Source organism: Salvelinus fontinalis, chromosome 29 (assembly GCF_029448725.1).
Source record: "Salvelinus fontinalis isolate EN_2023a chromosome 29, ASM2944872v1, whole genome shotgun sequence".
Lineage (NCBI taxonomy): Eukaryota > Metazoa > Chordata > Actinopteri > Salmoniformes > Salmonidae > Salvelinus > Salvelinus fontinalis.
Window position 1 is genome coordinate 19861019 of NC_074693.1, and position 27367 is coordinate 19888385.

Sequence of the window (27367 nt, forward strand, 5' to 3'; positions counted from 1 at the left end):
TGGTGGTGCGTAAGTTGAGGGGACTGGTTATGGTGGTGCGTAAGTTGAGGGGACTGGTTATGGTGGTGTGTAAGTTGAGGGGACAGGTTATTGTGGTGTGTAAGTTGAGGGGACTGGTTATTGTGGTGTGTAAGTTGAGGGGACAGGTTATTGTGGTGTGTAAGTTGAGGGGACTGGTTATTGTGGTGTGTAAGTTGAGGGGACTGGTTATGGTGGTGCGTAAGTTGAGGGGACTGGTTATTGTGGTGTGTAAGTTGAGGGGACTGGTTATGGTGGTGTGTAAATTGAGGGGACAGGTTATTGTGGTGTGTAAGTTGAGGGGACTGGTTATTGTGGTGTGTAAATTGAGGGGACAGGTTATGGTGGTGTGTAAATTGAGGGGACAGGTTATTGTGGTGAGTAAGTTGAGGGGACAGGTTATTGTGGTGTGTAAGTTGAGGGGACTGGTTATGGTGGTGTGTAAGTTGAGGGGACAGGTTATTGTGGTGTGTAAGTTGAGGGGACTGGTTATGGTGGTGCGTAAGTTGAGGGGACTGGTTATTGTGGTGTGTAAGTTGAGGGGACTGGTTATGGTGGTGTGTAAGTTGAGGGGACAGGTTATTGTGGTGTGTAAGTTGAGGGGACAGGTTGTGTTGGTGTGTAAGTTGAGGGGACTGGTTATGGTGGTGCGTAAGTTGAGGGGACTGGTTATTGTGGTGTGTAAGTTGAGGGGACAGGTTATTGTGGTGTGTAAGTTGAGGGGACAGGTTATGGTGGTGCGTAAGTTGAGGGGACTGGTTATGGTGGTGCGTAAGTTGAGGGGACTGGTTATGGTGGTGTGTAAGTTGAGGGGACAGGTTATTGTGGTGTGTAAGTTGAGGGGACTGGTTATTGTGGTGTGTAAGTTGAGGGGACAGGTTATTGTGGTGTGTAAGTTGAGGGGACTGGTTATGGTGGTGCGTAAGTTGAGGGGACTGGTTATTGTGGTGTGTAAGTTGAGGGGACTGGTTATGGTGGTGTGTAAATTGAGGGGACAGGTTATTGTGGTGTGTAAGTTGAGGGGACTGGTTATTGTGGTGCGTAAGTTGAGGGGACTGGTTATGGTGGTGTGTAAGTTGAGGGGACAGGTTATGGTGGTGTGTAAATTGAAGGGACTGGTTATGGTGGTGTGTAAATTGAAGGGACTGGTTATGGTGGTGTGTAAATTGAAGGGACAGGTTATGGTGGTGTGTAAATTGAAGGGACTGGTTATGGTGGTGTGTAAATTGAAGGGACAGGTTATGGTGGTGTGTAAATTGAAGGGACAGGTTATGGTGGTGTGTAAATTGAAGGGACTGGTTATGGTGGTGAGTAAATTGATAAACTGGCAAGCAGGCAGACAGACCGTTACCCGTCTACACATATGTCTGTATGATAGATCAGCCTTAGGGGTTGAGGTTGCCTGCCATTACATCATACGGGTTTAGTTGCCGACCAAAGTGACGCAACTTCCTCTTATTCCTCTGAAGATAGGAAGGAAGCCCTGTTCTTGTGACTCAAGTGTCTGAATGGAGGGGTAGTAACGGAGGAATAAGGGTGCATCTCAAAAGGCAACTTTTCCCTATTTCAAAATAGTACACTGAAGTGAATAAGGTGCTGTTTGGGACACTACCCATGTCTGCTTGACATTGACAAAACATGACATTTGCCATTATGAAGCGGTACTTAAACTCCCCTACATAAACCTTTGTACCTCTGTGTCTAGGATGCCAGCACACAGTCACGCACACACCTGAGCTGAGGGTCCAAACTGAATCATAAAGCGGGATGGGCCATAAAGCGGGTAGGAGGGATGGGCCATAAAGTGGGGTGGAGGGATGGGCCATAAAGCGGGTTGGAGGGATAGGCCATAAAGTGGGGTGGAGGGATGGGCCATAAAGCGGGTTGGAGGGATAGGCCATAAAGTGGGGTGGAGGGATAGGCCATAAAGCGGGGTGGAGGGATGGGCCATAAAGCAGGGTGGAGGGATGGGCCATAAAGCGGGTTGGAGGGATGGGCCATAAAGCGGGTTGGAGGGATAGGCCATAAAGTGGGGTGGAGGGATAGGCCATAAAGTGGGGTGGAGGGATGGGCCATAAAGCAGGGTGGAGGGATGGGCCATAAAGCGGGTTGGAGGGATGGGCCATAAAGCGGGTTGGAGGGAGGGGCCATAAAGCGGGTTGGAGGGAGGGGCCATAAAGCGGGTTGGAGGGAGGGGCCATAAAGCGGGTTGGAGGGATGGGCCATAAAGCGGGTTGGAGGGATGGGCCATAAAGCGGGTTGGAGGGAGGGGCCATAAAGCGGGTTGGAGGGATGGGCCATAAAGCGGGTTGGAGGGAGGGGCCATAAAGCGGGTTGGAGGGAGGGGCCATAAAGCGGGTTGGAGGGAGGGGCCATAAAGCGGGTTGGAGGGAGGGGCCATAATGGCTAAATAAAATAAAAAACGTGCAGGAGAGAAAGAGACAGAGAGAGGGAGGACTGATACGGAGTTAACAGCTAACTAGATTAGCTCCTCCTCATTTTAATCCTCCCAGCACTGGCTCTGACCTTCCAGTGGGGGGGGGGGGAGAAGAGAGAAAGGGAGAAAGAGGGAGAGGGAGAGAGACTGTCTGGGGGGGGGGGGGGGGGGTAGGGTGCTGGAACACAAGGTACTTACTCAGCACAGAGGCGGGGACTAGGGAAGGGAGAGGAGCCTGATTGGATGGTCAAGGAGGAGGCAGATGGGCTAGCAGCTTATTCAGCACGGGACCCAATATTCTGAACGTTGCAGAATGTAATATATCGAATAAATAAACACAATATGCCATCACACCATTGGTGGAAGATCTGCTGAATGGGCAGCTGTGAAGGGTCAAGGTGTTGCCCTACTAACAATGTCTGCATGACCTTTGTGTTCCAGTGTCAAGCTGGCATGGATCATGTTCAGGTTCATCAGGGTATACAAAACAGAGCATACCAAGAGATTAGGGGAGCCTCCCGCTTAAATCTTCAGTCCTACACATCCACTGTTATCACTTCATATCTGCCCAAAGATGCAGTCATGTGCAACAATTAAGTGCGGGCAATTCAATTACCTCAGCGTGCATCACATGCTTTAGTTTCCAGTGATACATAGAGAGGTGGGCTCGGTTGAACCAGGCCCGGCATTAAACAGTCACAGTTCTGTCCCAAGTAGGCTAGTCCCCATCTGTAACAACCTTCCCCACTGACCTTTCCATAATATCATCTGGAGCAGACTGAGGGTACGTTGCAAATTGAACCCTATTTCCTATTTAGTACACACTATTTGTATTTTTACCCCCAATTTCATGATATCCAATTGGTAGTTACAGTCTTGTCCCATCGCTGCAACTCCCGTACGAACTCGGGAGAGGCGAAAGTCGAGAGACAAGAGTCCTCCGAAACACGATCCTGCCAAGCCGCACTGCTTCTTGACACACTGCTCACTTAACCCGGAAGCCAGCCGCACCAATGTGTCGGAGGAAACCCCGTACACCTGGCGACCACAGTTAGCTTGCATGCACCCGGCCCCACACAAGGAGTCGCTAGAGTGCGATGGGACAAGGACATCCCAGCCGGCCAAACCTGGACGACGCTGGGCCAATTGTGCGCCGCCTTATGGGTCTCCCGGTCGCGGCCGGCTGCGACACAGCCCGGCATCGAACCCAGATCTGTAGTGTAGCCTCTAGCACTGCGGTGCAGAGCCTTAGATCGCTGTGGCCCCCAGCACACACTACTATGAACCCCATGGGCTCTATGAACCCTGTGGGCCCTATGAACCCTATGGGCTCTATGAACCCTGTGGGCTCTATGAACCCTGCGGGCTCTATGAACCCTGTGGGCCCTATGAACCCTGTGGGCCCTATGAACCCTGTGGGCTCTATGAACCCTGTGGGCCCTATGAACCCTATGGGCTCTATGAACCCTGTGGGCCCTATGAACCCTGTGGGCTCTATGAACCCTGTGGGCCCTATGAACCCTGTGGGCCCTATGAACCCTGTGGGCCCTATGAACCCTGTGGGCCCTATGAACCCTGTGGGCTCTATGAACCCTGTGAACCTTATGGGCCCTGTGAACCCTGTGGGCCCTAAGAACCCTGTGGGCCCTGTGAACCCCATTGGCCCTATGAACCATATGGGCCCCATGAACCATGGTGTAAAGTAGTGCACTATATACTATAGGGAATAGGGTGCCATTTGGGACACAGATTGAGGAGTGAATACCCTTGCTTGCATGGAGCGCATTCATTTGACCCCCAGTACTTTTGTCTGTATAATAGACATACAGGATAACTAAGGGAAAAAGCAGATCAATATTTGCTATAGGACTGTACATGCTACTACAGCGTGATTTAGCCTAGTTTGAATGAGAACAGAAAACAACATCTTTTAAAGTATTTTTGAGCTTAAATAACCAGATAGGCCTAATACCGGACTGTATTCCATTTTATTTAGGTGCTAATAGTTATCAACTATTGAACTGCTTTACTAGCTATTTCATGAGAAATGGCAGTATTATCGCAAGTGTAATGGAAAACTATAGGCTAACCCGTTATAAAAATGACACTTCACAATACAACACTGACTGTTGTGAACTTCATCTCACTAAGCTCTTCTCCGAGCTAGCTTTCCATGATTATAATAATCGTTAGTATTTTACGATGGTGAGGTAAAAACAGGCCAAACTCCTGATTAAGTTTCCACGTGTACTGTCAGCTGTGGAACAGATGTATCCCTCGTCACACAGCCTCAACTTCTCATCAGCCCCTACACCCATGATTTAATATCCATGGTTGTGTGAGATTTGTTTTAATTTGTATATGCTAGCAATATAACTCCTCTCAGGTTACATAAAGATGTCTCTGGCTGAGGAAGAGCTGCTCCATTTAGTAGGCTCCATCTGGTGACATCCAGAAAATGTGAGGAAATGAATTCAGACAGAGCACTAAATGACCCAGAGTTGTTCCAGTGGTCAGCAAACGCTCCTGGCTTTAATGACACACACAGCTGCAGGGGTTAGGGTTACGGCGGTGCAGCGTTGCCTTTATGTGTGCTACCTGGGGAGGTTGAGAACTTAGCAGGATAAACATTTCTGCTGTTCGCTGTAACATATAGACACTGACGTTGTATTGTTGTTACCTGGGAAACATGTTGCCAGGTGTTCTGTCAGGGCCTCCTGGGTGACAGGCTTGCGGGCGGAGTTCATGGCCGAAATGGCCAGGCACAGCACCTCCCCCAGGGGGATGAACTGTGACTGGCTGATGGGAGACATGCTGATGGGAGACACATCACCTGAGAGAGGAGGGAAGGAAGCACAGAGGTCACACAATCAATCAATCACATTTCTTTTATAGAAATTTTTATATCAGCAGTTGTCACAAAGTGCTTTCCAGATACCCAGCCTTGACTCCAGAGAGCAAGCAGAGGCAGAAGCACAGTGACAAGGAACAATTCCCTAGACGGATGGAACCTAGAGAGGAACCAGGATCAGAGGGGTGGTCAAACTACAGAACCAGGTCAAACACACAGTTCCCTGTAAATATCACAAAACATTGAGTTCACTGAAAATGTCGATGGAACAGCTCCAATAGAAAAAGAAAAGAAAAATGGTCAAGTTTCAAATGTGCCCTGGTCAAAAGTAGTACGCTATATCGAGATTATAAGGCAGGGAATTACTAGGGACCTCACCATGCCATTCAATATTGTGATTGATTGCTTACTTTTTACCATTGGACTATGTCGCTGCAGAGGGACAAACGAGACCAATGAGAAAATGAGAAACCAAAATAAAAATAAAGAAATACAAGTCCTGAAAACATGTTGGCTCCCCATTTAGAGAGAAGATGGAGAACAAGCCATAAAATGAGAAATAGCGGAGTTTTGGCACAGGTACAGCTGACTAGCACTAGCTAACATTACGTTTTTTAAAGAACCGATACTTGAAGTCAGTATTAATATAAAATCATAAAAAGTAATATTGCGATACTTCACTGTATCAACCCACCCCCATCACTAATATGGAATATTGCGATACTTCACTGTATCAACCCCCCATCACTAATGGGGGATATTGGGTGAGGGGGAGCTGCTGGCTTTGTCTAGTTCTGGGGTGAGGGTGGCAAGGGGGAGGCTACTGGCTTTGTCTAGTTCTGGGGTGAGGGTGGGTGAGGGGGAGGCTGCTGGCTTTGTCTAGTTCTGGGGTGAGGGTGGCAAGGGGGAGGCTGCTGGCTTTGTCTAGTTGTGGGGTGAAGTTGGGTGAGGGGGAGGGGGAGCTGCTGGTTTTGTCTAGTTCTGGGGTGAGGGCGGCGAGGGGCGGCTGCTGGCTTTGTCTAGTTCTGGGGTGAGGGTGGCAAGGGGGAGCTGCTGGCTTTGTCTAGTTCTGGGGTGAGGTTGGCAAGGGGGAGGCTGCTGGCTTTGTCTAGTTTTGGGGTGAGGGCGAGGCTGCTGGCTTCGTCTCGTTCTGGGGTGAGGGCAGCGAGGGGGGGTTGCTGGCTTTGTCTAGTTCTGGGGTGAGGTTGGGTGAGGGGGAGGCTGGTTCAGAAAGGTCAGAAGGGCAATAAGTGAGCAGTAGTAGGTCCTGGCTCCCCCCCATCACTCCTTTCCTTGACACTGCCTATGGGGGGCCAGCAGAGAGAAAGGAAGGCCCTGCGTGTGGGGGGCCAGCAGAGGGAAGGGAAGGCCCTGCCTGTGGGGGACCAGCAGAGAGAAGGGAAAGCCCTGCCTGTGGGGGGCCAGCAGAGAGAAGGGAAGGCCCTGCCTGTGGGGGGCCAGCAGAGAGAAGGGAAGGCCGTGCTGGACAATACTAAGAAGGCAAAGTAAGGACAAAAATTTTAGTAGAAATCCACTAGTATCCAGGCTGCGTCCGAAATGACACCCTATTCCCTATATGGTAACCTATATAGGGAATAGGGTGACATTTGGAACAAATACCCAGTCTAAGAAGAGGGAGCTAGGCTAGACAATTAACCTGAGCAGTGTGTGACGATGCTAAACACAGTGAGTCCAGACGCTGGCCTGACATGTACCAAATCAAATTTTGTTGGTGACATGCGCCGAATACAAAAAGTGTAGACCTTACAGTAAAATGCTTCCCTACAGGCCCTAACAAACAATGCAGTTAAGAAAAATAACTTAAGAATATATTTACAAAATAAAAGGTAAAAAATATATATTTTTTAAATAAAAGTAATGAGGCTATATACAGAGGTAATTGAGGTAATATGTATATGTAGGTAGAGGTAAAGTGACTATGCATAGATAATAAACAGAGAGTAACAGTAGCGTAAAAATGGGGTGGTCAATGCAAATAGTCTGGGTAGCCATTTGATTAGATGTTCAGGAGTCTTATGGCTTGGGGATAGAAGCTGTTAAGAAGCCTTTTGGATCTAGACTTGGCGCTCTGGTACCCCTTGCCATGCAGTACCAGAGAGAACAGTCTATGACTAGGGTGGCTGGGGTCTTGGGAAATATTTAGGGCCTTCTTCTGACACCGCCTAGTATAGAGGTCCCTAGCGCCTTGCGGTCGGAGGCCGAGCTGTTGCCATACCAGGCGATGATGCAACCAGTCAGGAAGCTCTCGAAGGTGCAGCTGTAGAAATTTTTGAGGATCTAAGGACCCATGGCAAATCGTTTCAGTCTCTGAGAGGGAATAGGCATTGTCGTGCCCTCTTCACGACTGTCTTAGTGTGCTTGGACCATGATAGTTTGTTGGTAATATCACCAAGGAACTTGAAGCTCTCAATCTGCTCCACTACAGCCCCATCGATGAGAATGGAGGTGTGCTCGGCCCTCCTTTCCTGTAGTCCATGATCATCTCCTTTGTCTTGATCACTGCCAGTTCCCTGACCTCCTCCCTATAGGCTGTCTCATTGTTGTCGGTGATCAGGCCTACCAGTGTCATCGACAAACTGAATGATGGTGTTGGAGTCGTGCTTGGTCATGCAGTCATGGGTGAACAGGGAGTACAGGAGGGGACTGAGCACGCACCCCTGAGGGTCCCCCGTGTTGAGGGTCAGCGTGGCAGAAGCGTTGTGCCTACCCTTACCACCCTGGAGTTGGCCCGTCAGGAAGTCCAGGATCCAGTTGCAGAGGGAGGTGTTTAGTCCCAGGGTCTTTAGCTTAGTGATGAGCTTTGAGGGCACTATGGTGTTGAACGCTGAGCTGTAGTCAATGAATAGCATTCTCACGTTGGTGTTCCTTTTGTCCAGGTGGTAAAGGGCAGTGTGGATTGCATCATCTGTGGATCTGTTGGGGCGGTATGCAAATTGGAGTGGGTCTAGGGTTTCTGGGATAATGGTATTGATGTGAGCCATTACCAGCCTTTCAAAGCACTTCATGGCCACAGACGTGAGTGCTACGGGTCGGTAGTCATTTAGGCAGGTTACCTTGGTGTTCTTGGGCACAGGGACTATGGCTGTCTGCTTGAAACATTTAGGTATTACAGACTCAGTCAGGGACAGGTTGAAAATGTCAGTGAAGACACTTGCCAGTTGGTCAGCGCATGCTCGGAGTACACATCCTGGTAATCCGTCTGGCCCTGCGGCCTTGTGAATGTTGACCTGTTTAAAGGTCTTACTCACATCGGCTATGGAGAGTGTGATCACACAGTCATCCGGAACAGCTGGTGCTCTCATGCATGCTTCTGTGTTGCTTGCCTCGAAGCGTACATAGAAGTCCTTTAGCTCGTCTAGTAGGCTCGTCTCACTGGGGAGCTCGCGGCTGTGCTTCCCTTTGTAGTCCGTATTAGCCCTGCCACATCTGACAAGCGTCAGAGCCGGTGTAGTAGGATTCAATCTTAATCCCGTATTGACGCTTTGGCTGTTTGATGGTTCGACTGAGGGCATAGCGGGATTTCTTCTAAGCGTCCGGGTTAGAGTCCCGCACCTTGCTTTTGGTTGGGGTATGTACGTACGTACGGTCACTGTGGGGACGACTTCATCGATGCACTTATTGATCAAGCCGGTGACTGAGGTGGAATACTCAATGCCATCCGATGAATCCTGGAACATATTCCAGTCTGTGCTAGCAAAACAGTCCTGTAGCTTAGCATCTACGTCATCCGAACACTTCCGTATTGAGCGAGTCAATGGTACTTGACTAGGATAGGATAAAGCAATCCTTCTGACCCCCCCCCCCCCAAAAGATTTAGATGCACTATTGTAAAGTGGCTGTTCCACTGGATGTCATAAGGTGAATGCACCAATTTGTAAGTCGCTCTGGATAAGAGCGTCTGCTAAATGACTTAAATGTAATGTACTTCCTGCTTTCGTTTTTGCTTGTAAGCAGGAATCAGGAGGATAGAGTTATGGTCAGATTTGCCAAATGGAGGGCGAGGGAGAGCTTTGTACACGTCTCTGTGGTCTAGGGTTTTTTCCCCCTCTGGTTGCACATGTAACACGCTGGTAGAAATGAGGTAAAATGTATTTAAATTAACCTGCATAAAAGTCCCTGTCCACTATCTATTGAGAGATTATGCAAAACACAGCTTGTTCTTCTGTAGGAGGGCAACTCACATCACAGCATCATAACAGGGTAGAACAGGGCTAATGCAAGCCAAGCACTGATGTGTCCCAAATGACACCCTACACCATTTAGAAAATAGGGTACCATTTGGGACACAGATCTAATCTCAGGTGGTATGCATGGAGGATGGCAATCCTAATTTCACTTTGGGTGTAACATAGCCTAACTCATGACAATAAATACCAAGGCAAACATTACTGTTAAGTCATAAAAAGGTGAACAATCCAGATCCTGCTTGAATATCCTGTTGAGCCGGATGTTGGGAATGTAAACCAGTGAAATGGTTATAAACCATGAACCACCAAGAAAACCAACAGGCTGAGCTGAGGTCACATCAGACGATATACTCTCCTGGCTGACAAACACCATGTCGAACTTAGGTCCTCAGGCATCAGCCAGATGCTATACAGTATGGTGACTGATATAGTACACACACACACACACACACACACACACACACACACACACACACACACACACACACACACACACACACACACACACACACACACACACACACACACACACAGCAGGAGAGTTATATGGAAAATAAGATTCCTTATACTTGTCTTTTGGGAAGACAGCAATAAGAAACACTATATATACAAAAGTATGTGGACACCCCTTCAAATTTGTTTTTTGTATTAGCGTATTCAGCTATTTCAGCCACACCCGTTGCGGACAGGTGTATAAAATCAAGCACACAGCCATGCAATCTCCATTAGCGCTGGGCGATATATGCACGGCCGGTTTGGGTTTTTACTTTACCTTCTTTAACGGTATTTGAATGTTTGGTTTGTTAAATGTGATACGCCGTGTGTAACGTCCATTTTTATAGTTTACTCTGCTACTTGAGTCATCCCTCTCGCTCTCCACACTGCTTTCCACACAGACCTAGTCCCGCCCCCTGTCACTCAAGGAGCGCATGTTGCTGTTGCTTGACCACTCGAAACTTTCGTTCAGTCTGCATGGTCAATGCAGCACATGCAACAATGTAGTTTCCACTTTGATCTTAATATAAATCCACAAGCGTTCTATAATTACAATATTAGTTTGTTTCTTACATCTGCAAGCAGCTAGTTTGTATTTTCATAGCAAGTTAAGCTAAATCGTGTTAGCCACTAATGTAAATCGCTAGCAAATCAGCATGTTGTTTGTGCAACAGTATCTTCCAAATCAAAGACGAATAGGCGAATCATGAATATGTGAGCTATATGAATAAAGATTTAATGTAACCAAAGATTATAGGGTCCCCTAGGAAACACTGAACATCACTTTGGTTCCTACCCTGTCACAATAACTTGTCCATGGCATTTTAATTCGTTGTCATGTCAAACAACAATGTACTAATAATAAACATTCTATTTCCACGATTCCAAAAGTGTTTTGATCTAAATCACAATTGCAACATTTGGTTAAAAATAAGGCCTAGTATTTTTGCACATGTTGTGGCAGTGTGGAAATGATCTCAAATGAGTGCAGGAAATTATTTTAGGTTGAATTGAACACTATACCACCAAGATACCACACTATACCACTTCTTTAAAAAATAAGTAAGTTACAGGTCTGTGAGAGCCAGAAATCTTACTTGTTTGTAGGTGACCAAATACTTATTTTCCACCATAATTTGCAAATAAATTAATTAAAAATCCTACAATGTGATTTTCTGGATTTTTCCCCCTCATTTTGTCTGTCATAGTTGAAGTGTACCTATGATGTAAATTACAGGCCTCTCTCATCTTTTTAAGTGGGAGAACTTGCACAATTGGTGGCTGACTAAATACTTTTTTGCCACACTGTATGTGTTGCCACCCTAGGGTCATGCACTACTCATGAAGCAAATTTAGAACTTATAATCAACAACATCAAATACCGACAAATTCCGTCATACCGTAAAAAATTGAAAAATTCCATATATATATATGATATGATATTTTGGCCATATCGCCCAGCCCTAATCTCGATAGAAAAACATTGGTAGTAGAATGTTCTTACTGAAGAGCTCAGTGACTTTCAACGTGGTACTGTCATAGGATGCCACCTTTCCAACAAGTCAGTTCGTCAAATACCTGGCCTGCTAGAGCTGCCCCGGTCAACTGTAAGTGCTGTTATTGTGAGGTGGAAACATTTACGAGCGACAATGGCTCAGCCACGAAGTGGTAGGCCTCACAAGCTCACAGAACAGGACTGCTGAGTGCTGAAGTGCATAAACATTGTCTGTCCTTGGTCGCAACACTTACTACCCAGTTTCAAACTGCCTCTGGAAGCAACGTCAGCAACAAAAACTGTTGGTCGGGAGCTTCATGAAATGGGTTTCCATGGCCGAACAGCCAATTGCAATGCCAAGCATTGGCTGGAGTGGTGTAATGCTCGCCGCCATTGGACTCTGGAGCAGTGCAAATGAGTTCTCTGGAGTGACACATCACGCTTCACCACCTGGCAGTCCGACAGACGAATCTGGGTTTGGCGGATGCCAGTATAATGCTACCTGCCCCAATGCATAGTGCCAACTGTAAAGTTAGGTTGGAATAAAGGTCTAGGCCTATTTTTCATGATTCAGGCTAGGTTCCCTTAGTTCCAGTGAAGTGAAATCTTAACGCTACAGCATACAATGACATTCTAGATGAATCTGTGCTTTCAACTTTGTGGCAACAGTTTGGGGAAGGCCCTTTCCTGTTTCAGCATGACAATGCCCCCGTTCACAAAGCGAGGTCCATACAGAAATGGTTTGTCGAGTTCAGTGTGGAAGAATTTGACTGGCCTGAGCAGAGACCTGATCTCAACCCCATCGAACACCTTTGGTATGATTTGGAACGCCGACTGCGAGCCAGGCCTAATCGCCCAACATCAGTGCCAGACCTCACTAATGGTCTTGTGGCTGAATGGAAGCAAGTCCCCGTAGTAATGTTCCAACATCTAGTGGAAAGCCTTCCCAGAAGAGTAGCAGCAAAAGGGGGACCAACTCCATATTAATGCACATGATTTTGGAATGAGATGTTCAATGAGCAGGTGTCCACATACTTTTGGTAATGTAGTGTACGTACACTGACACCAACACACACACACCACATAGGCTGCTGCTACTGTCCATTCTCTTTCCTTTTTTCCTAGTCACTTTACCTCTACCTTAATTTGAAGTCGGAAGTTTACATACACCGTTGCAAAATACATTTTAACTCAGTTTTTTGACAATTCCTGACATTTAATCCTAGTAAGATTTCCCCGTCTTAGGTCGGTTAGGATCACCACTTTATTTTAAGAAAGTGAAATGTCATTATAATAGTAGAGAGAATGATTTATTTCAGCTTTTATTTCTTTCATCGTATTCCCAGTGGGTCAGAAGTTTACATACACTCAATTAGTATTTAGTAGCATTGCATTTACATCGTTTAACTTGGGTAAAACGTTTCAGGTAGCCTTCCACAAGCTTCCCACAATAAGTTTGGTGGATTTTGGCCCATTCCTCCTGACAGAGCAGGTGTAACTGAGTCAAGTTTGTAGGCCTCCTTGCTCACACATGCTTTTTCAGTTCTGCCCACAACTTTTCTATAGGATTGAGGTCAGTGCTTTGTGATGGCCACTCCAATACCTGGACTTTGTTGTCCTTAAGCCATTTTGACACAACTTTGGAAGTATGCTTGGGGTCATTGTCCATTTGGAAGACCCATTTGCGACCAAGCTTTAACTTCCTGACTGATGTCTTGAGATGGTGCTTCAATATATCCACATCATTTTCCTTTCCTCATGATGCCATCTATTTTGTGAAGTGCACCAGTCCCTCCTGCAGCAAAGCACCCCCACAACATGACGTGCTTCACGGTTGGGATGGTGTTCTTCGGCTTGCAAGCCTCCCCCTTTTTCCTCCAAACATGACGATGGTCATTATGGCCAAACAGTTCTATTTTTGTTTCATCAGACCAGAGGACATTTCTCCAAAAAAGTACGATCTTTGTCCCCATGTGCAGTTGCAAACCGTAGTCTGGCTTTTTTATGGCTGTTTTGGAGCAGTGGCTTCTTCCTTGCTGAGCGGGGTTATGTCGATATAAGACTCGTTTTACTGTGGATATAGATACTTTTGTACCCGTTTCCTCCAGCATCTTCACAAGGTCTTTTGCTGTTGTTCTGGGATTGATTTGCACTTTTCGCACCAAAGTACGTTAATCTCTTGGAGACAGAACGAGTCTCCTTCCTGAGCGGTATGACAGCAGCGTGGTCCCATGGTGTTTATACTTGCGTACTATTGTTTGTACAGATGAACGTGGTACCTACAGGCGTTTGGAAATTGCTCCCAAGGATGAACCAGACTTGTGGAGGTCTACAATTTTTTCCTGAGGTCTTGGCTGATTTCTTTTGATTTTCCCATGATGTCAAGCAAAGAGGCACTGAGTTTAAAGGTAGACCTTGAAATATATCCACAGGTACACCTCCAATTGACTCAAATGATGTCAATTAGCCTTTCAGAAGCTTCTAAAGCCATGACATAATTTTCTGGAATTTTCTGAGCTGTTTAAAGGCACAGTCAACTAAGTGTATGTAAACGTCTGACTTCAACTCTATATGTACATAGCTACCTCCCTCTATATAGCTACGTTACTACCTGGTACTCCCTGTATATAGCCAAGTTACTACCTGGTACTCCCTGTATATAGCAACGTTACTACCTGGTACTCCCTGTATATAGCCATGTTATTACCTGGTACTCCCTGTATATAGCCATGTTACTACCTGGTACTTCCTGTATATAGCCATGTTACTACCTGGTACGTCATGTATATAGCCATGTTACTACCTAGTACTCCTTGTATATAGCCATGGTACTACCTGGTACTTCTTGTATATAGCCATGTTATTACCTGGTACTCCCTGTATATAGCCATGTTACTACCTGGTACTCCCTGTATATAGCCATGTTATTACCTGGTACTCCTTGTATATAGCCATGTTATTACATGGTACTCCTTGTATATAGCCATTTTACTACCTGGTACCCCTTGTATATAGCCATGTTACTACCTGGTACGTCCTGTATATAGCCATGTTATTACCTGGTACTCCTTGTATATAGCCATGTTATTACATGGTACTCCTTGTATATAGCCATGTTACTACCTGGTACGTCCTGTATATAGCCATGTTACTACCTAGTACTCCTTGTATATAGCCATGGTACTACCTGGTACTTCCTGTATATAGCCATGTTACTACCTGGTACTTCCGGTATATAGCCATGTTACTACCTGGTACGTCCTGTATATAGCCATGTTACTACCTGGTACGTCCTGTATATAGCCATGTTACAACCTATACGTCCTGTATATAGCCATGTTACTACCTAGTACTCCTTGTATATAGCCATGTTATTACATGGTACTCCTTGTATATAGCCATGTTACTACCTGGTACTCCCTGTATATAGCCATGTTACAACCTATACGTCCTGTATATAGCCATGTTACTACCTAGTACTCCTTGTATATAGCCATGTTACTACCTGGTACTCCCTGTATATAGCCATGTTACTACCTAGTACTCCTTGTATATAGCCATGGTACTACCTGGTACTTCCTGTATATAGCCATGTTACTACCTAGTACTCCTTGTATATAGCCATGGTACTACCTGGTATTTCCTGTATATAGCCATGTTACTACCTGGTACTCCCTGTATATAGCCATGTTACTACCTGGTACTCCCTGTATATAGCCATGTTACTACCTGGTACTCCCTGTATATAGCCATGTTACTACCTGGTACTCCCTGTATATAGCCATGTTACTACCTGGTACTTCATGTATATAGCCATGTTACTACCTGGTACTTCCTGTATATAGCCATGTTACTTTTACTTGTTATTGTTAATCACTCTGTATTGTTTCTCATGTCATTACTTCAATTTAGCATTTTATTTCTTATCTTAACTCTGCATTGTTGGAAAAGGATTCGTAAGAAAGCGTTTCACTTTTAGTCTGCACCTGTGTTTACGAAGCATGTGACAATGTGATATTCTGAGTTGATCTTGCTGAGCCTCGGAGCTGATGGGGAGTGGAGGAATTGACCTCATTCCCATATACCCATATGTATTGAGAGAGAGAGAAATACAGATTGAGAAATACAGAGAGAGAGAGGATGGCTGAAGAAATCAACTAGGGGCTGTCACATCTCCCCTGCTGCCTGCCTGCAGCCTGTCTCCCTCCCTCCCTGACTGCCTGTCTTCGTGCCTGCCTGTCTCCCTGCTGCAGTGTCACGGCGAGCACAGATAAAAGGGGGTTGTTTCAGGAGGAGAGGAGTGAAAGAGAGGGAGCGATTGGGAGGGGAAGAGAGAGAGATCACAGCTGCAAAGACCTAGTGGGAACAGATTCAGCCAACAAATGTGCAGCCCTCCTTCCCATGAAGAGGGTGACCCTACTACCCCCATCCCCCAACACACATACAGCAACTCCACACGTATTAAGTGGAAGAGCATGCCTTTATGAAAGACGAGCTGCGTACAAATGGAGCGTGACAATCCAGAGAAAAGAGAGAAAGCCTTGAGACGCCTGCTTAGAAAGAGAGTGAAAGAAAGACAGACAGAAAGACAGACAGCATAAAGTGGAGCATTACAAGCAGTATGCTAGTGACCCTGGGCTTTGCCATTGGTACAGTATTTTATTTCAAGAAACTAGCTCAGCTAGTATCAGTGAAGCCATTTTAACTATCTGAGAGATTAGTTGTATTCTACCACTGTAAGGACAGAATAGTGTTAACATATATTGTTACAATTATTGAACTACAGTACTTGATTGTGTATCTGTTAGAGCAGAGCTGGTTTTCTACAGGGCTGTTGTTCCCTCCATTAACATGGAAGCTGTCCTCTGGGAGACAGAGGAGAGTAGGAACTCCTGCCTGCTGCAGTGGTAGTAAACAATTCACACAGCCAGTGTCCTTTGTCCACGCACCTCCTGCTTAACCCCACCCCCTTCTTTTGTGATTCATTCCGGCAAAGCTATGCTACACAATCTAAAGCAGGAAAAACGGTAGAGAGGGTGAGAGAGCGATGGAGAGATAGAGGAATGAGATGGGCAGTACCTTGGCTGATTCCGTTGACTCCTCCGCTTTAATCCAAACCGATTCAGAGGCAGCTCTTTTAGCTGCAGCCTTCAGACTCAATGAGCATTCACTCAAGGGCCTTACCCAGCATGCTCCACTCCACACAAAGACAAGGGGGTGTGACCAATCACGTCTTGCTTCAGTATGCACTCTGCTTTTTCCCTCCCTCCCTCTCTCTCTGCTCCCTCCCTCCCTCCTTCTCTGTGCTCCCTCCCTCTCTGTCTCTCTGTGCTCCCTCCCTCTCTGTCTCTCTGTGCTCCCTCCCTCTCTGTCTCTCTGTGCTCCCTCCCTCTCTGTCTCTCTGTGCTCCCTCCCTTTCTGTTCCCCCCTCCCCCTCTCTCTGTTCCCTCCCTCCCTCCTTCTCTGTTCCCTCCCTCCCTCCTTCTCTGTTCCCTCCCTCTTTGTCTCTCTGTGCTCCCTCCCTCTCTGTCTCTCTGTGCTCCCTCCCTCTCTGTCTCTCTGTGCTCCCTCCCTCTCTGTCTCTCTGTGCTCCCTCCCTCTCTGTCTCTCTGTTCCCCCCTCTCTCTGCTCCCGCCCTCTCTCTCTCCTAGCTCCCTCCCCTTAATGCCCACTGACATACAAGCTTGTGGGCGGCCTGCCGAAAGCGTTGTTATGGCAACGCATCCCCAGTTGCGCCCAACGCCTGTTCTGCAAGCTTTTTCTCCCTCCCCCCTCTATCCCTCTCCCTCTATATCTCTCCTTCTCTCCCTCCTCTCCAATGAAAACTTAAGTGCTGCTCACTGCAGGTTGGGCTCAGAAGCACGTCCAGTCATGTGTCAGATAAAATGGGTGATCTGCTGCGCTCCTCTCCACACAGCTCTCTCTCTCTCTGTGAGGGGGGATTCTCTGTGACCCAATTAGAAAAGGACAGCCCAGATAGCTCAATTTCAGGAGGCTTGCAGTCAAATCCAAGATATAGGGCAGTTTTTTTTGTATAAGCAAATAAAAGGGTATATACTGAACACAATGTTATGTAGTCGATACACAATGTGTCACTATGACTATGTGCCTGGCCTTCTCGTGCTGCCAAGGAAGTAGGTCTCCATTGGCACATATGTAGTGGAGAACTTGATATAAACCTGCTGAGTGGATGAGAGAAGGGTGAGAGTGGAGGAGGTGTGGGGTGTGAGAGGAGGAGATGTGGGGTTAAGAGGGGAGGTGGCATTATATGTGAGTGGGGGAGGGTGGACATTCATTGGGGCCTCCTGTGTATCACAAAAGGGCCACCGACAAAAAAAAATCTTGGTTGACTGATTCGTCAAATCTATTGGTCGAAATTGAAAAACTTGTATTTTTCCATATATAGACACACCCTATGTTTCAATAAAATCAACTATATGTAGGCTACTGGGCTTGTCTGATACTTTAAGCACTGCCGTAAAAAAATAAGACACAGAGGGAGTCAGAGATCATTATAGCCTAAGCAGAAAAATAAATTAAAAACTGTTCCCGACCAAACCCTTCTCCTGCAGCTGCCCTTTCGTTCCGTTGCTGGTAATAGGCTATACACCAGCGGTCGGCAACCGTTTACATTTGCAGTGCCAAGTTATGGTACCATTTCCACTGTTCTGCGTGCCAGTTACGATTTTCATATTCACATTTTCGTGGAGCAGTTTAATTTAATTTATAATAAAAAGTCTTCATATCTAAAAATCAATGTCATGTGGTTAATCAAAATTATTTCTAAATTTAAATGATACAAATATAAAAGTAACTTCTATTGCCCTTGGCAATATGTAATAATAACCTACATAAAGCCAACAAATAAAAACATTGCAGCCTGCAAGTCGAAAATATTCTGATAAAAATAAATATCCTATGATTCACAGTGGTTATGCATGGCCTGTTTTTAACCTTTATTTAACTAGGCAAGTCAGCTAAGAACAAATTCTCATTTTCAATGACGGCCTAGGAACAGTGGGTTAACTGCCTTGTTCTGAGGCAGAAAGACAGATTTTTACCTTGTCAGCTCGGGGATTCGATCTTGCAACCTTTCGGATACTAGTCCAATGCTCTAACCACTAGGCTACCTGCCGCCCCAGGAAACTTGGTCTGGCCCAAAGGTCATGCTAGCAGACTTGCAACATTGTATAAAATATTCTGGGCCCTAAGAGTTTCCTGTGCCGGACAGACACATTTTTCTGCGCAAGGGATAAGAAGTAATCAGGTAGGCCTATTTTATGAGCATGACATGTTCTTCCCCTTTCATGCTGAATGGTTATGTAAAAGTGAGAGAGCTGGAAAGATGTTTCTAATAGGCTACGTTAAGGAACTATGGTCATTCTCAATGGATGTAAAAACAGACTGTTTACTTGCTGTTTGAGGCAAAGAAAAAAAAGTGTGTATATATATAATATCTTTTTTTTTTTTTTACCCCCAATTTCGTGGAATCCAATTGGGCCAGACAGTCTTGTCCCATTGCTGCAACTCCCTCGGGAGAGGCGAAGGTCAAGAGCAATGCGTCCTCCAAAACACTACCCTGCCAAGCTGCACTGCTTCTTGACACACTGCTTGCTTATCCGGGAAGCCAGCCGCACCAATGTGTCGGAGGGACCACCGTCCAGCTGGCGATCTTAGTCAGTGCGCATGCGCCCGGACCGCCACAAGGAGTCGCTAGAGTGCGAAGGGACAAGGACATCTCGGCCAATCAAACCCTCCCCTAACCCGGATTGACGCTGGGCCAATTGTGTGACGCCTCATGGGTCTCACGGTTGCGGCCGGCTGCAACACAGCCCGGGATCGAACACGGGTCTGTAGTAATGCCTCTAGCACTGCGATGCAGAGCCTTAGACCACTGCGCCACTCGGGAGGACAGAAAAAAATACTTTGAGAAGCTCCACAGTGGTGGTGAGTTAAGACAATCAGAAATAGTATTAGATCCCCAAATGGGAACATTTATAGGCCTACATTTGCACGTAGGCCAGGTAGCCTAGGCCTACTTCTATGCGTAATCAGGTACGTGTCCTTACACAAGATTGACAGGAACGCGCCAAACAAAAGACAATTAATAAATTGATAACTCGTAAATGGAATGAAATAATAAACCAAAACTTTTCTCGCAAGTGTAGCCTAGGTTGTGCTCTGCAAACAACGTGCCCACTCCTACAATGACAACGGTGAGACTGGAATAATAATATATTTAATGCATTAACAGAAATTACCGTAACCAAACAAACATTGTAGATTAGAATTTATGGTAATTAAAAGGTACATTTACTACTGGTGATACTGGCGTGCCATCCCCGAGGCCTCTGCAATGGATTAATCCACTCAGACAGACGTGAATCAGACAGGTGTCTTATGTGCCATAAAATATTTTGATATATTTGTCACTGTTCCGACAAAAAAAATCTTGGTTGACCAACAGCCAATCTGTCACGCCCTGACCTTAGAGAGCCTTTTATTCTCTATTTGGTTAGGTCGGGGTGTGACTAGGGTGGGTACTCTTGTTTATTTCTATGTTGGCCTGGTATGGTTCCCAATCAGAGGCAGCTGTCTATCGTTGTCTCTGATTGGGGATCATATTTAGGCAGCCTTTTTCCACTGGGTTTTTGTGGGATCTTGTCTAGGTCTAGTTGCCTGCGAGCACTACATTAGCTTCACATTTCGTTTTGCGCTTTATTGTTTTCTGTGTGTTTCACTTCGAATAAAAGGTGATGGAACCATTCCACGCTGCACCTTGGTCCGATTCATACAACAACGTTCGTGACACAATCGACCAAACAATCGACCAGTCGACTAGCAAAATCAGATGCAAGTACTCAAAATCAGAAAGTATTTTCCCGAGCAAAGTGGCCTATTTAGAGAATAGAGATGCTCCATAACACCTCCACGTTTAGACAAAACTATGAGGCCAGTGTCCCGGTGCTACCGTTAGAAATGTACATTCATTCACCACACTGCAGGTCCTGGGACAAGTACAATGGAGACCACACAAAGAGTGGTAGCAACATTTCACACCCATACTGGTAGCACGTTACATCACAACACGGGATAACATTATAACAGTTTGGTAACAAGTTTTAGTGAGTGGTATCAATGCTTTCATTGTGAATATCTATTACTTGTTACCATACTATTACCATGTTATTAGGTCTACTACTAGATTCTGTAAGGTGCAACCTCAATATTTATATTCTGAAGGAATAAACTACAACGTCTCAGGAACAGGTTTTCATAAATTGTTAATATTCATAAACTAAAACATTGATTGACAAAAGCATCCGGTTCTTTCTCTCTATGGACTGTTAGAGAGGGTCACTGGACAAGGCACTTAACCAATGACCTTCAGGTCAGCAGGAGTGACAATTCCCGACTCTGCCAACCCATTACCCTGCCTATACACCTGGTGACAAGAATCAAGATGTTACACAACACAAACAAAACAGAAGTATTAGGCCTATACTGACCAGAGACACTATTATACCACCTATAAACAACTGAAGGCACATTGTGGTCAACAGTGTTAGGCTGCATTGCATGCCTTAACACTAGATGGGGGTAAGAGAATGACTGGCTCCCTGTCACAATGTCAAAACAGGAATGGAGTAGGCCTACTGAATTAACTTCTGAGGAAGCAGTGAGAGTGAAATCTCCATGTGAAAGTGCTTTTATTTGGCTTCTCTTTCTTAAGCTGTTGCATTTAGGCCTAATCAGAGAGATATCTAGGCTGAGGCAGTAATGGTCTTTTCACTTCATCTCCCCTGACAACTCAAGTTGGAACATGTTTCTGTTGTTGCTCTTTTAGGGGCATAAAATGAATTGACATCCTATTTTACAGAGCATTACAGTCCAACACCCCCATCTTATCATGATTAGAATTACTGTACCATTACTACTACTACTACTACTACTACCACCACCATCCCCAAAACACCACAACTACTATCCCCACCACTACCACCACTACTACCACTACTATCCCCCCCACCACCAACACTATCCCCACTACTACTATCCCCACCACCACTATCCCCACCACTACTACTATCCTCACCACCACCACCACTATTATCCCCACTACCACCATTACCATCCCCACCACTACAACTATCCCATCCACCACCACTATCCCCACCACCACCACTACTATCCCCACCACCACCACTACTATCCCCACCACCACCACTACTATCCCCACCACCATCACCACTATCCCCACCACCACCACAACTATCCCGACCACCACCACTACTATCCCCACCACCACCACTACTATCCCCACCACCACCACCACTACTACCCCACCACCACCACTATCCCCACTACTACTATCCCCACCACCATCCCCACCACCACTACTATCCCCACCACCACTACTACTATCCCCACCACCACTACTACTATCCCCACTACCATCCCCACCACCACTACTATCCCCACCACCACTACTACTATCCCCACCACCACTACTACTATCCCCACTACCATCCCCACCACCACTACTATCCCCACCACCACTACTACTATCCCCACCACCACTACTACTATCCCCACTACCATCCCCACCACCACCACTATCCCCACCACCACCACCACCACAACCACCACCACCATCCCCACCACCACTACTATCCCCACCACCACCACTACTATCCCCACCACCTACTACTACTATCCCCACCACCACTACTATCCCCACCACCTACTACTACTATCCCCACCACTACTACTACTATCCCCACCACCACCACCACTATCCCCACCACCACCACCACCACAACCACCACCACCATCCCCACCACCACTACTATCCCCACCACCACTATCCCCACCACCACCACCACCACAACCACCACCACCATCCCCACCACCACTACTATCCCCACCACCACCACTACTATCCCCACCACTACTACTATCCCCACCACCACCACCACCACTACTACTATCCCACCAGCACCATCCCCACTACTACTACTATCCCCACCACCTACTACTACTATCCCCACCACCACCACTACTACTACTATCCCCACCAACACCACTACTACCACTACCCCCACCACCACTACTACTACTATCCCCACCACCACCACTACTATCCCCACCACCACCACAACCACTACTACTATCCCACCAGCACCATCCCCACTACTACTACTATCCCCACCACCACAACCACTACTACTATCCCACCAGCACCATCCCCACTACTACTACTATCCCCACCACCACAACCACTACTACTATCCCACCAGCACCATCCCCACTACTACTACTATCCCCACCACCTACTACTACTATCCCCACCACCACAACCACTACTACTATCCCACCAGCACCATCCCCACTACTACTACTATCCCCACCACCTACTACTACTATCCCCACCACCACTACTACTACTATCCCCACCACCACAACCACTACTACTATCCCACCAGCACCATCCCCACTACTACTACTATCCCCACCACCTACTACTACTATCCCCACCACCACCACTACTACTACTATCCCCACCATCCCCACTACTACTACTATCCCCACCAACACCACTACTACTACTACCCCCACTACTACTACTATCCCCACCACCACCACTACTATCCCCACCACCACCACTACTACTACTATCCCCACCACCACCACTACTACTACTATCCCCACCACCACCACCTACTACTACTATCCCCACCAGCCCCACTACTACTACTATCCCCACCACCACCACTACTACAACTATCCCCACCACCACCACTACTACTATCCCCACTACTACTACTAACCCCACCACCACCACCACTACTACTACTATCCCCACCACCACCACCACTACTACTATCCCCACCGCCACCACTACTACTACTTTCCCCACCACCACCACTACTACTACTTTCCCCACCACCACCACTACTACTACTTTCCCCACCACCACCACTACTACTACTTTCCCCACCACCACCACCACTACTACTATCCCCACCACCACCACTACTACTACTATCCCCACCACCACCACTACTACTACTATCCCCACCACCACCACTACTACTACTATCCCCACCAACACCACTACTACTACTACTATCCCCACCAACACCACTACTACTACTATCCCCACCACCACCACTATCCCCACCACCACTACTACTACTATCCCCACCACCACCACCACTACTACTATCCCCACCACCACCACTACTACTACTATCCCCACCACCACCACTACTACTACTATCCCCACCAACACCACTACTACTACTATCCCCACCACCACTACTACTATCCCCACCAACACCACTACTACTACTATCCCCACCACCACCACTACTACTACTATCCCCACCACCACTACTACCCCCACCACCACTACTATCCCCACCACCTACTACTACTATCCCCACCACCACCACCACTACTACTATCCCCACCACCACTACTACTACTATCCCCACCACCACCACTACTACTACCCCCACCACCACTACTATCCCCACCACCTACTACTACTATCCCCACCACCACTACTACCCCCACCACCACTACTATCCCCACCACCTACTACTACTATCCCCACCACCACTACTATCCCCACCACCTACTACTACTATCCCCACCACTACTACTACTACCCCCACCACCACTACTATCCCCACCACCTACTACTACTATCCCCACCACCACTACTATCCCCACCACCTACTACTACTATCCCCACCACCACTACTACTACTATCCCCACCACCACCACTACTACTACCCCCACCACCACTACTATCCCCACCACCTACTACTACTATCCCCACCACCACTACTATCCCCACCACTACTACTACTATCCCCACCACTACTACTATCCCCACCACTACTACTACTATCCCCACCACCACCACTACTACTATCCCCACCACCACCACTACTACTATCCCCACCACTACCACTACTACTATCCCCACCACCACCACTACTACTACTATCCCCCCCCCACCACCACCACTATCCCCACCACCACCACTATCACCACCACCACCACCACTATCCCCACCACCACCACCACTATCCCCACCACCACCACTATCCCCACCACCACCACCACTATCCCCACCACCTACTACTACTATCCCCACCACCACCACTACTACTACTATCCCCACCACCACCACCACTACTACTACTATCCCCACTACCACTACTACTACTATCCCCACCACCACTATCCTCACCACCAACACTACTATCCCTAACACCACCCACTACTACTATCCCTACCACCACCTACTACTACTACTATCCCCACCACCACCACTACTACTACTATCCCCACCACCACCACTACTACTATCCCCACCACTACTACTACTATCCCCACCACCACCACTACTACTACTATCCCCCCACCCCCCCACCACCACCACTATCCTCACCACCACCACTATCCCCACCACCACCACCACTATCCCCACCACCACCACTATCCCCACCACCACCACCACTATCCCCACCACCACTACTACTACTATCCCCACCACCACCACTACTACTACTATCCCCACCACCACCACCACTACTACTACTATCCCCACCACCACTACTACTACTATCCCCACCACCACTATCCTCACCACCAACACTACTATCCCTAACACCACCCACTACTACTATCCCTACCACCACCTACTACTACTACTATCCCCACCACCACCACTACTACTACTATCCCCACCACCACCACTATCCCCACCACCATCACCACTATTATCCCAACAACCACCACTACTACTACTATCCCACCAGCCCCATCCCCACTACTACTACTATCCCCCCCCACCACTACTACTACTACTATCCCCCCCCACCACTACTACTACTACTATCCCCCCCCACCACTACTACTACTACTATCCCCCCACCACTACTACTACTACTATCCCCCCCACCACTACTACTACTACTATCCCCACCACCACTACTATCACCGTCCCCACTACTACTTCCCCACCACCCCCACTACTATCCCCACCACCACCACTATCCCCAACACCACTACTACCACTATCCCCACCACCACTACCCCTACCACTACTACTATCCCCACCACCATCACTACTATTCCCACCACTATCCCTACCACCACCACCACTACTACCACTATCCCCACCACCACTACTACTATCCCTACCACCATCTACTACTACTACTATCCCCACCACCACCACTACTACTACTATCCCCACCACCACCACTACTACTACTACTATCCCCACCACCACCACTACCGTGCTTCTACACCTGCATTCTAGCTGTTTGGGGTTTTAGGCTGGGTCTCTGTACAGCACTTCGAGATATTAGCTGATGTACGAAGGGCTATATAAAATAAACTTGATTGATTGATACTACTACTATCCCCACCACCACCACTACCACTACTACTACTATCCCCACCACCACTACTACTATCCCCACCACCACTACTACTATTCCCACCACCACTACCACCACCACTACTACTACCACAATGTTACTTTAACTTTTCTGAGGCTGGTAACTCTAATGAACTTATCCTCTGCAGCAGAGGTAACTCTGGGTCTTCCTTTCCTGTGGCAGTCCTCATGAGAGCCAGTTTCATCACAGCGCTTGATGGTTTTTGCGACTGCACTTGAAGAAACTTTCAAAGTTCTTGAAATTTTCCAGATTGGCTGATCTTCATGTCTAAAAGTAATGATGGACTGTCGTTTCTCTTTGCTTATTTGAGCAGTTGAACTTGGTCTTTTACCAAACAGGGCTATCTTCTGTATACCACCATTACCTTGTCACAGCACTACTGATTGTCTCAAAAGCATTAAGAAGGAAAGAAATTCCACAAATTAACTTTTAACGAGACACAGCTGTTAATTGAAATGCATTCCAGGTGACAACCTCATGAAGCTGGTTGAGAGAATGCCAAGAGTGTGCAAAGCTGTCATCAAGGCAAAGGGTGGCTACCTTGAAGAATCTCAAATATAAAATATATTCTGATTTGTTTAACACTTTTTTGGTTACTACATGATTCCATATGTGTAATTTCATAGTTGTGATTTCTACACTATTATTCTACAATGTAGAAAATAGTACAAATAAAGAAAAACCCTTGAATGAGTAGGTCTGTCCAAACTTTTGACTAGTACTGTGTGTGTGTATATATATATATATATATATATATATACACACACACTTGAAGTCGGAAGTTTACATAAACGAGTTTTAATGACTTCAACCTAAGTGTTTCAACCACCATACATTTCTTGTTAACAAACTACAGTTTTGGCAAGTCGGTTAGAACATCTACTTTTCGCATGACACAAGTAATTTTCCTAACAATTGTTAACAGACAGATTAGTTCACTTATAATTCACTGTATCATAATTCCAGTGGGTCAGAATTTTACATACACTAACTTGACTGTGCCTTTAAACAGCTCAGAAAATGTTATGGCTTTAGAAGCTTCGGATAGGCTAATTGACATAATTTGAGTCAAATGGAGGTGTACCTGTGGATGTATTTCAAGGCCTAACTTCAAACTCAGTGCCTCTTTGCTTGACATCATGGGAAAATCAAAAGAAATCAGCCAAGACCTCAGAATAAAAATTGTAAATCTCCACAATTCTGGTTCATCCTTGGGAGCAATTTCCAAACGCCTGAAGGTAACACGTTTATCTGTACAAACAATAGTACGCAAGTATAAACACCATGGTGTTTGAAATACATCCACAGGTACACCTCCAATTGACTCAAATGATGTCGGGGGGCTAGGGTCAGTTTGTTATATCTGGAGTACTTCT

General features: G+C 46.7%; 1 protein-coding gene across 3 annotated transcripts in view; it reads right to left on the minus strand.

Annotated features, from left to right (window-relative positions):
* LOC129827576 (storkhead-box protein 2-like) overlaps nucleotides 1-27367 on the minus strand; it is a 94503-nt gene that overhangs the window by 11179 nt on the left and 55957 nt on the right. For 2 of the 3 annotated variants that reach the window (XM_055888543.1, XM_055888544.1), the window contains one exon: nucleotides 5136-5288. In XM_055888543.1, coding sequence (XP_055744518.1) covers nucleotides 5136-5288 — 153 coding nt within the window. Of the gene's footprint in view, nucleotides 1-5135; nucleotides 5289-16583; nucleotides 16742-27367 lie in introns of those variants that run through there. The other variant, XM_055888545.1, reaches the window with a different exon arrangement.